General features: G+C 36.2%; 1 protein-coding gene across 1 annotated transcript; it reads left to right on the forward strand.

Moving 5' to 3' along the window:
* Nucleotides 1-544: 544 nt before the first annotated feature.
* FKBP3 (FK506 binding protein 3, 25kDa) lies at nucleotides 545-10,948 on the forward strand. Its single transcript, XM_004681905.2, has 7 exons — nucleotides 545-762; nucleotides 3,132-3,233; nucleotides 4,028-4,135; nucleotides 7,675-7,810; nucleotides 8,287-8,354; nucleotides 9,698-9,795; nucleotides 10,616-10,948. Exons 1-7 carry the CDS (start codon nucleotides 655-657, stop codon nucleotides 10,668-10,670), a joined length of 675 nt encoding a protein of 224 aa, XP_004681962.1. The 5' UTR covers nucleotides 545-654; the 3' UTR covers nucleotides 10,671-10,948.
* The last annotated feature ends 114 nt before the right edge of the window (nucleotides 10,949-11,062 follow it).

Raw genomic sequence — 11,062 nt, forward strand, 5'->3', positions numbered from 1 at the left:
TGGGCTTCAGAATACCCCAATACCCTCTAGAGAGTGTGGCCCAGAGCAGTTACAGAAACCAGTTTTTATACACTACAGGCAAGGAAATGAAACTTAGTTTTTACAGAGGTAACATTCTTGCAGTGGGCCCTAGGATCATATGAGCCGATCATATGACCCATATCCTGGTCTTGTTGAAGGTGGTAATTTAATCAATTTTACAAGTATTCTTCCTCTTACAGCACAGTTATTTGGGGAATTTCCTATCTCAGCAAGCAGCAAAAAGGATACAGAAGCAGAAAAGGCAGTTAGCACAAAATGGCATTAGCTTGGTTCAATACAGGTCCAACACCTGAACTGAGTCTTCTTTAAATTTTAAAGGTAAAGCCACCCTCCGTAGTAAGCAAGCGGGAATATGGCACTACCAACAGAGGTCGCCTCACAGGATTTCCACGGCTTGCGTAGTTAGCCACCGCGCCACAAGCGGCTTATTTTACCCCGCTCCACAAAGCCCCCGGAGCACGGTGTTGACGTCACTGGAGGACCAGACCAGTCCCCCGCCAGCAGTGAGGAGCAGGTCCACGCCCCCAGCCCCTGAGGGCCGGCCACGCCCCGGGGCGGGGCGATGTCCAACCCCGGCGGGCTGGCTCAGTAAAGCAGAGGCAGCGGGGGAAGATGGCGGCGGCCGTTCCGCAGCGGGCCTGGACCGTGGAGCAGCTGCGCAGCGAGCAGCTACCCAAGAAAGACATTATCAAGTTTCTGCAGGACCACGGTTCAGATTCGGTAATACAGGCAGCGGGGCGGCCGGGCTGATGCGGCAGAGGGATGCCTCACCCCCCCTGGAGTTGACCGTACATTCGGTATTCCTCTGTGCCCCCCGCCCTCGTCCTCCCGCGGCCTGTGGCCTGGAAGGCCCGCGCAGGCCCGCGTGCGCTGGGGAGCCACGCTCCCGCCCCGGGGCCGGCCCTGCGTGAGCTGGGGGAGTAGCTTTATCTCCTGGGGTTCGCGTGCAGCAATCACAGAATGAGAACCTCACTGAGATTCTCAAGTGAGGGTGCAGCCCTTGAGGGGAAGAAAGGAAACGAAATATTGGGGGTGGAGCGGGCAGCCTCTGACTATCAGGGGCTTGGATGCAACCTCTGAAGGGGAATGCGGCATGTTCAAGAAATGAGAAGGGATATGAACATTTCTGTGGGATTTGCTTTTCTCCTCATTTTAAATACTGAGCACTAATGCGTGATTTTAAATCCATAGATTGCGTTTTAAAATAACCACCTTTTAAATAAAGGGTCTTTCCACCTTTATATACGGAGTTATATGCCGTTTCTTGCGGGGTGGTCTCCCGTATTTATAAACTAAGAAATCTATTTGGTCCTTTATACTGTCTGCTCCCCATTTTTCAGGATAGTCTCCATCTTAACCTCCTGTATTTAGTCACAAGTTATTTTTGTCATACTTTTTTCCTTAAGAAATTAAAGCCGTTCATAACTCTTAAATCGCCGAACAATTGGTACAATTTGCTATGCATGTGGCATCACCCACTAAATGGAAATAGAAGCAGCAGTCTGTATGTGGTTTTAAGTTCGAGATTTGCATTTGGAAAAATTGGGTTCTGGGTTCTAATAAGGGGATTGTAGTTTATTTTCGTTTTGATGGGTCTTGCACAGGCGATATAATTCTCTTAAAATCTAGTTCCATACTCCTGAATAATTACTCTGAAATCAACAAATATTTATACAAGACCTGTAGCAAGAACTGTGCTGACTGGTGGAAACAAGAAAGAGATCCTATCTCAGGGATGGTAAAAGTAGTTTTTATACCATTGTAGTGAAATTATTTTCAACTAAGCCAGTTCATGTTTTAATTATAATAGAGTAGCCATATTATTAATGAGTATTTTAAATACTGCACTTCATCAAATTCTTATGAAACTATTTCATATGGATTCTAACACTGACTCATGTGGTTTACTTTCAAGAGACTTGGATTATCACACTATTCTTATAACATTAATCTTTAAAGAGCATTTTTCCAGTATTCATTCATATATTTCAACCTTTAATTAAAAGTCATTATCTTATTGATCCTAAATTATTGAAGAGATGTTCATATTTTTAATATTTCTGTGAAACCCTGCAAAAGCAATCACAAGTGTGCCAAAAAGCAACTGATTACTTCTGTTTAATCTGAATAACCTTCATTATTTTTCTCTATGGAGTGAAAAAGTAAAAAAGTGTTAGGAAAAACTTTTTTCAAAAAGTTAGAAGATGCCAGAGACAAATTTGAGAAAGTTAATAAAGTGAGAGATCAAGCAAGGACCAGAAGTTAGAAAAGAAACAGAATAAAATTAAAAAGACAAGTTAATAAAATCCCCACATTATGATTTTGGTGACTTGATATTTCAGTAGTAGTATTTCGATGTCCATTTGCTGAATTAGTTTTCTACTCGGAATTCTGTTATTCTGAGTTATTGAATTATTTTATTAATTATAATAGTTATTTTGAGTTCTTAATATGTGACAGGCTCTATGCAAAGTACACTAAATGAACTTAGATTTATCCTGACAACAATCCTCTGTCATAGATTAATCTTGCATTATATCTTTGGGAAAGCTTATTCCTTGTCGAAGATCAGACAGCTAGGACTTTAACCCAGGTGATCTGACTTCACAGATGTGCCACAGAAGTATTAGACATCCAGCATTGTACACCAATGCTTCCCATTCCGCTAAGATTGGGTCACAAATATGTCAAGAGAGCTATGCCCAACATGTCTGGTGGCTTCTGGGCCAGGATGAGGTAACATCTTATCAGGAGCTTCTTCCAATTATCAAAGTATTCTTGCTGTATGTAAACATTCTTTTCTGTATGTTCCATGATGGGAAAAGGACTAGTATGCCTCATTGTAACCCTTGCATAATACCATGCCAATCTGTGGATAAGTCCTATAAATAGCCAATGTATTTTTTTGAAGCTTCCTTAAATCTTTTTTGTTACTATGAAATAAAGTAAAAATAATTATTTCGTTTCTGTTATCATAACTAGTACTATTGAAAACGTAATTATTAATAATAAAAGGTCACTTTATAATAATTTTAGGCCCTTATAACATCAGAGAAATTATGTTGACTAGCTGTCTTTTTTCTTTATAGTTTCTTGCAGAACATAAATTATTAGGAAACATTAAAAATGTGGCCAAGACAGCTAACAAGGACCATTTGGTTACAGCCTATAACCATCTTTTTGAAAGTAAGGTGAGTATCATTGCATTTTGTTACCAGACTATCATTTTACAAATTGTATTCCTAATGTTCCTTTCAAAGGAACCAGATTTTTAAAAGTAAGTCATAATAGCATCTATTAAATTAAGGTGATAAATTCCTAAGGGCATTGAAAAGTTATAAATTAAAATGTTTTCTGTTAGGAAAACAAAGAAACTCCCTAATTTTTATTCACTATGAAATAACCATCTTCCACAGAAAAAAATTTATTAAAGAGTTGATTGGGTAGTACTCATCTCTTTGCATCAGCCTTTCTAAAACATGTGTCTTTTTTTAAAAGATTTATTTCTGCATACAAGAATTGGGATACATGCCAGAGGTGCAGGGGGGTGAGAGGATTCACCAGAGTCAGAGTGGGGAGCAGAATATGCAAATGTACTGAAGTACACTGCTGAGGGAAGCAGCAGGCGGGTCAGGAGAGGTCTGCCACACCACGTGGATCACCTCCCTGGCTGGGCATCAAATTCTAGCTGCAGTGGCTACAGATAGCTTCATAGTACTGCTCTTTAATTCATTGTGCCATGAGGGAGAGCCACATGTTTCTTGTTTCAGAAGTTACATTGAGATAGTTTGAAGGTGATAATTGTTGATTAAAATACTTATGATTCTTAATTTGTTCTCAGGCAGTTTCCATTTATTTACATTTGTCTGAGATCACTTATATTCATGGTGTAATACTCACTTGATAGGCTAAATCTAGACATGCATCCTAGCTCTTTAGCATGTCCTGAATATGATAAACATTAGGACATTTTCATTCCTTACAGCGTTTCAAGGGTACTGAAAGTATAAGTAAAGTGTCCGAGCAGGTGAAAAATGTGAAGCTTAATGAAGATAAGCCCAAAGAAACCAAGTCTGAAGAAACTCTGGATGAGGTTTGTTTATGTTTTTTGGGTTTTTTTGGTTTGTTTTTTCGTGTTGTGAATTTGAGAGAAGTATATATGATGCTGGTTTCACATAGTAAAGAGTAGTTAAGTATGGCCACTCTCAAATGAATCAAGACTGGGGGTGTGTTAAATCACTCAGTTAAAAAAAAAAAAAGCTAAGATAAGCATTTTACAGTTAGTGAGCTTTCTTATGAAATACCTCTAGCTTTGTATTTTGTATTGCATCTATGTGTCACCACACTTAATTTTTAAAGCTATTTTAAAGCCCCAATTCTATGGCCAAATTGGACTGTGTGAAGGAAACTTCCTTTTGATTATTTTTAGCTTTTTCTAATGTACGTGGTGTACTTGGCAATATATTATATATAGAGCAGCCCTGACTGTAGGGTATGGGTTAATCTGTCTCATCTTTCCTAGCCCATATTTTATATTTTGTTACAAAGGTTTGAAGCCCAGATACACCATTTCTGCAAATGAACAGCTTAGTAGAGCTAAATATAGCTACTTAGAACTGTCAGTAGAGCTGAACTGATTAACATCTTGTCACTTCTGACAAGCTCAGCTTGTCACTAGAAGGCTTATTATCAGTGAGAATAATCAATAATGATATTCTTAACATGTGCTATGGCTTCCAAATCTTATGCCATTCTCTCCTTGATTGGACTATACTATACTCTCCTTGTGGACTATACTATTTTCAAGTTCCTATTCCCTATAAAAATATTGTTCTTTGTTCTGAACCTTCTCTTGTCCTGCTGGATATAACTTAAACACTACTTCAGTGAAACCTCTCCCAGTTTACAGTCTACTGTGGGTTAGGCCACTGTGTCATTCCCAGCTGAACACCCTATTATATGTAATTATACATATGTCTGTATTCTCCAGTAGAAAGAGCAAGAACTGTGTATACCAGTTCACCCATGTACCCCCAATTTTTAACACACAGAACATGCTCAAATATTTCATAGGCATAAATACATGCCTATTTTTAGAAGTTATAATGTTATCTAGTTAAGTCCAAATATAATGATTACTCTCACATAAAGCTCCTTTATCTCTGATGCTAGAATTATCTATTTCAGACCCAATCTTGGGAATGTAGTTCTTTTCATCACTTTGAACTAAGAAATTACTTCAGGGCCAGGAAATTACCTAAAAATGAAGTCTGTTCAAACATATAACTCCAAGATAAGCAACCTTGTGACTGATAGACCTAACATCCTAAACCAGTCAGGTTCATGAAATGAAGAACCAAAATCATTAAATAACCAGAGCAAAATATCTTTGTCCCTGTAGGTCCCAAGAAGTCCCACATTGTTTCCTGGCTGGTATCAACATCTGTACCGTATGACTCCTGCTTGAAAGGTCATACTGCATTTTAGCTGGCAATAGCTCTGAGAAGTCATACAGAATAAAGACACATTTCACTTTAAGCTAGTGTTTCCCAAACTTAAGTTAGATCTCCTCTTCATATATTACAGTGTTAATGCCAAGGAATGAGTGTTGTGTTAGAGATCTTAGTGAAACACTGAAAGAGGAAGCTATCAGTAGACAGGTTGGCACCTTCACATCTAAAACTGAACCACACCCAGCAAGTAAATATGTCTTTGCATTATTCTGAAACTAATGTAAATTAATATATACCAGGGCAATTTAGGACAGAAAATGGGAAAACAACAGAATGGTATTAACATTGAAAGTATGATTATTAATATGTTATCCATTCAAATGGTTACATATAGTTTAAGTCTTAAAGATACTCTGATATTCACATGTAATGGATATATTCATGTCATTTTGTGGCTTTTAAATTTAAATTTGTCAACTGTATTTTTTATCTTTAAATTTGCTTTTTCCCCCCCTTTTTATTATTTATTTATTTTTTAAGATTTATTTATGCATACAGAACTGGGGTACAAGCCAGAGGTGGCAGGGTTGGTGAGAGGATTCACCAGAGACAGAGTGGGGAGCAGAACAGGCAGACTGAGGAAGTACACTGCCAAGAGGAGCAGCATGCAAGACAGGAGAGGTCTGCTGCACCATATGGATCGCCTCCCTGGCCGGGGATTGAACTTATGTTGAAGCGGCTGCAGCTAGCTTGCAGTGCTGCATCCTAGCCCATTGCCACCAGGGAGGGCCCTGGAGGGTCTTCTTTATTACTTAATCACTTCATATGGTGTTTCCTTATCTGTAAAAGAGGGATAACAGGGCCTCCCTGGTGGTGCAAGGCTTAAAGACAGCAATATTAAACTATCACCAACCACTGCAGCACAAGTTCCATCTCTGGTCAGGGAGGTGACCCACATGGCATTCAGACCTCTTCTGTCTCACCTACTATTCCCCTCAGCAGTGTATTTCAGAGCACTGACTGTTTTGCTATATCCTGTCTCATGAATCCTGTCACCCCACCCCTTCCCAATCCCTCCTACACCCCAGTACTTAATAAATAATATAAATAGATCTTTCGGGGTTAAAAAAAAAAAAGGGCTAACGTTAGTAACTACTCCATAAGGTAAGGTTAATTAAAGTTAATTTACTTAATTCATGCAAAGCATTTGGGGTTAAGTGCCTAGTACAGGAACATAAGTAACACTTAGCAGATGTTAACTATTTTAACTGTTATTATCAATACAGATGTTGACTATAATTATCACGATTATTTGAGATGTTTTAGTTTAATGGGAAGAACAGGAGCTTTAGGAGTGAGACAACCCCAAGTTCATATTATTTACTACTCATTAGCTCCATTGTACAAATAATCTGAACCTTCCTCTCATCATCTGCAAAAATGAAAATAGGTAATACCTCTTTCATAGGATTGTAAGGAATAAGTGTGATGGTTAGTGTTAAGTGACTAGTAAATAACAGATATTTGATCTTTATTTCCTATTATATGTCCTGTAGAATAAAATTCTATGTGTTTAAGAAATTGCTTTTCCCACATATATGAGTCACCACAGATTTAACCTTCGGCTTTTATTTTTAAGATTCTGATAAACCTGTTGCCTTATACAAACTGCTATGATTTTATTAATTGTGCGAACTTAAAATTTTTAAGTTCAGGAACACACAGTACTATAGTCATTCTAATTGGATATACTAAAAAATCTTAGTAAATTATTGGTGCCAGGATAACTCAAGTCTTTGAAAAACATATCACAATGTTTTATTTAGAGCCTTTAAGATTTTTAAAAAATTAAATAGTAAGGCTATACCTAACCTTGGAGTAACTGGATTTATTTTCTAGTTTATTGAAGCCAGTTTAACAGTAGAGCATGAAAACCTTTCAACAGAGCATGGTTTCCAAAGAAGGTAAAAGGTATTTGAAATTACAGATATGCTAATTATTAATATTCACATTACAGACTTGAAATAGTGATTTTTTTTACTCAGAGGTAAAATAAAGACACAATAGTTAAATCTATAAAATTTTGTGACCAGACTTACGTCACAGATGGTTTGATAAGTGTTGCTATCATTCTAAAAACAAGACATGCATTAATAACTACTGATGTGCTTTGTTTAAGGGCCCACCAAAATATACAAAATCCATTCTTAAAAAAGGAGATAAAACCAACTTCCCGAAAAAGGGAGATGTTGTTCATTGCTGGTATACAGGAACTCTACAGGACGGCACTATTTTTGATACTAATATTCAAACCAGTAAGTCTAAATGTAATTTTACATTTCTGGCTTTACTGCATTGCAAACTATTTGTATGGTAAATGAGTGGTTGGCAGTACCTCTTTCTTGGCTGTCAATTCTTTCTAGAAGTCGTTGCACCTCAGATTTACTTGGAAAGAGGTCTTTAGTTCACTGCTTATTGGCTGGACGAATAAACACCTCTTGGTCATTAGAAAGCAAAAAGTAAAGCTTAGCCTAAACTTGTTTGGTTAATGCCTCAAAATATTTAGAATGAAATACAGAATAATAAGCTATTCTCTTGGTCCTTTTCCTCTCCCCTATTTATATCATAATATGTACATCCAGAATTTTCTTGAAAATTTATGCAGTTTTCTGAATTTTTCTTTACAAATGAATCATATGGTAAAAACTGTAATCAGTTTGAATATTTAAGCCACTTTTTTTCAATTTCAACCTTATTTCATCATTAATTATAAGGAAAATCTGTTTTACAGGTTCAAAGAAGAAGAAAAGTGCCAAGCCTTTAAGTTTTAAGGTTGGAATAGGCAAAGTTATCAGAGGAGTAAGTAGAAAATGGCAATGCATCAATAGATTTTCTGGCACACACTTCCTATGGTATGGTGCCGTAACTAGGATTGGGAATATTATGGGGAAAAAAAGAAACAAATCTTCAGAGTCTGAAATTTGAGATACTGTCATTGCCTTCCTGATCTGGTACATGTTTAGATCTCTGGTCGTGTTTCCCCATTTAAAAAATGGGGTCTATAAACTACTTCACAGATTACTGATAAAGCATGTGACATAGTAGGGACTCAAGATATTTTCCTTCCTCAACTTACCCTTTTGTTCTAAATTAATTCTTTGTCAAAATGTTGGGCTTTCTAACTTTATCTTTAAAGTTCTTATATTTTAGCTGTTGTACAATTTACATAGCATCAAAAAAAGGTGAAATACTTGTTTCTTTGATGTACAGATGGAAGCAGAAGTTTGTCCAAACACAAAATACTTCAAACAGGCATTCATGTTCTTACCCACTTTTGTATGTAAGAGCAGAAAGGAACAATTATCAACTATACCCAGATTTTCATGCTGTAGCCAGATTACTATTCTTTGTGCTCTAGGATATCTCCTCAGTATGACTCCGTTATATCAGAGCCCAAAGTTGGTTGAGAATAATCTTAACTCCTAATGCCATATATGTTAGCTATATATCAAGTCAATCTATTTTTCTATTTCCAGAACTAATTTGCTTACTAGGTAAGTGTATTCTAGTCTATGCTGCATCCTTATGTTGTATTAGCCATTTTGGTAACTGGCTTTAAGATCTCAATTTGGACAACAGAGCAGCAATCCAGATATATTTCTTTGGACAGTTCCTTTTATTTTCTGCAAGATTGTAACACTCCAACATGTAGCTAATTTAATGTGCTATAGTGATTCCAGTGTTACCATTTGGTAATTTTTAAGATGTTTTAGAGTAAGTACTTTTTAGTTTATCACTGTAAACTTAATTCAGAAGTTTTCCTTTGATAGAAAAGTGTGGCAAATTTTTAATAATAGTGGTGATAATCAACTGGTTTCTATTGTATGATGTTACATTTGCAAAAGTACTTTCACATATCATATTTGAGGAATGCAAACATTCAGTTTTCTCATTTATACTCTATTCCAAAACATAGTACTTAATAGTGTTTCTTTTCTCAGATACAATTATGGCTTTTTGTTTGTTTGTTTTTAACCCAGAAAATGGACAGATTTGGTGATTCAGTTAAGTACAGTACTTTAGTACATAATGAAATCCAGTAGTAATATTTTCTTGGCATATAATCTAGCCTGTTTTCTGGTTTTGCCTTTTTTTTTGTGAAATATCATTTATTAGTTTTGATTTTATGTTCTTGCCCTCAGTGGGATGAAGCACTCTTGACTATGAGTAAAGGAGAAAAGGCTCGACTGGAAATTGAACCAGAATGGGCTTATGGAAAGAAAGGACAACCCGATGCTAAGTATCCTTTTTTCCTTTGTAATTAAACACTAAGAGGTTATCACCTGAACTTTTGAAAGACACTGTCTAGATTAACCACCAAACCAGTAATTAATTCTATCCTGACTGATCTTCCTAATATTTAGATTCTTTTGTCACAATTCTTCCAATATAGACATTTTCAATTGGCACAAAATATTCAAACTTGAGCTAGAATCTACTTATTTTCACATTCTTATCCCAGATCTTAATTTTCAAGACTTAAACTATGTTGTTTCATCTTTGAAATTTTTTTAATATTTGAAGAGTTTACTTTAACATGCCTAAATCACAAATAATTGGTAAATTATAGGCTGTAAGTCTGGCTCCTTGTAATTTTGTGCTACAGTATAACTTCAGGCCGACCATATGAATATCAAAACCAGTTGTGAAATAAACACCACAGAACCACAGCATCTTAAATTCAAAGCAAATATATACTGCTTCATATGAAATTTAATGTAGTATTTAAACCCAGCTTAACTTTTTGAGTACTGAACTAGCAAATCTTTATTCAATGACCACTAATTTGAGAGTACTCGTGAGGCATCCACAAGAAGTAGTTAAGTACTAGTTAGCTAGTTAATTTACCTAGGTAAGACTACTGATCAGTCATGATCTCCATTCACAAAGATAACATTTTAGAAACTTTAGGCTGTATGTATTAGCCTCCGATTCAAATAAAGTCCTTGCTATTGGTGTTTATTACCAATATTCAGTTTATATACTTTATTTTTAGATTAGGCCTTTCGTAATTAGGGGAGACAGTTTTTAATCAAATTTATACCTTGACCTTTAAACAGAATTCCACCAAATGCAAAACTCATCTTTGAAGTGGAATTAGTGGATATTGATTGAAATACTGTGTTTCAGAGCTAAAGACCTAAGCAACAATTAAACATGGTCTTGAAGAAAGTTAAGATACTAATGAGAGCTGGTTACTATTTTAAGGAGTCAACTAGAATTCAAGAAGTTAGAGCTTGTTTACTTGATCCCCAACTTCTAAGAATTGTAATCCCTTAAGTCTAAAATATTTTACTACAGCTGTGCAAAGTATTGGTTAAGGAGAAATGATTTTCCTCTTACTCATGTTGTACACTAAAAAGGCTCTAATAAAAATGCATCTAATGTGTTGATTTGCTGGTGTTAATATTAACATTATTATATATATTAAAAAATGGGGTTGAGTGTTCATCAAAGCAAGGAATAACAATAAAATTGTGTGGACCACTTTGCCAGGCACGTCATTA

The sequence above is a fragment of the Condylura cristata genome, unplaced genomic scaffold (genome assembly GCF_000260355.1).
Source record: "Condylura cristata isolate star-nosed mole 26May11 unplaced genomic scaffold, ConCri1.0 scaffold00013, whole genome shotgun sequence".
In the NCBI taxonomy this organism is placed as follows: Eukaryota; Metazoa; Chordata; class Mammalia; order Eulipotyphla; family Talpidae; genus Condylura; species Condylura cristata.

Excerpts from the sequence above, each read along its gene's own strand:
- FKBP3 (XM_004681905.2), top strand. The coding sequence starts at position 655 with ATGGCGGCGGCCGTTCCGCAGCGGGCCTGGACCGTGGAGCAGCTGCGC. Across the intron at positions 4,136-7,674 it reads CTGAAGAAACTCTGGATGAG|GGCCCACCAAAATATACAAA; the intron begins GTTTGTTTATGT and ends GCTTTGTTTAAG. Across the intron at positions 8,355-9,697 it reads TAGGCAAAGTTATCAGAGGA|TGGGATGAAGCACTCTTGAC; the intron begins GTAAGTAGAAAA and ends TCTTGCCCTCAG.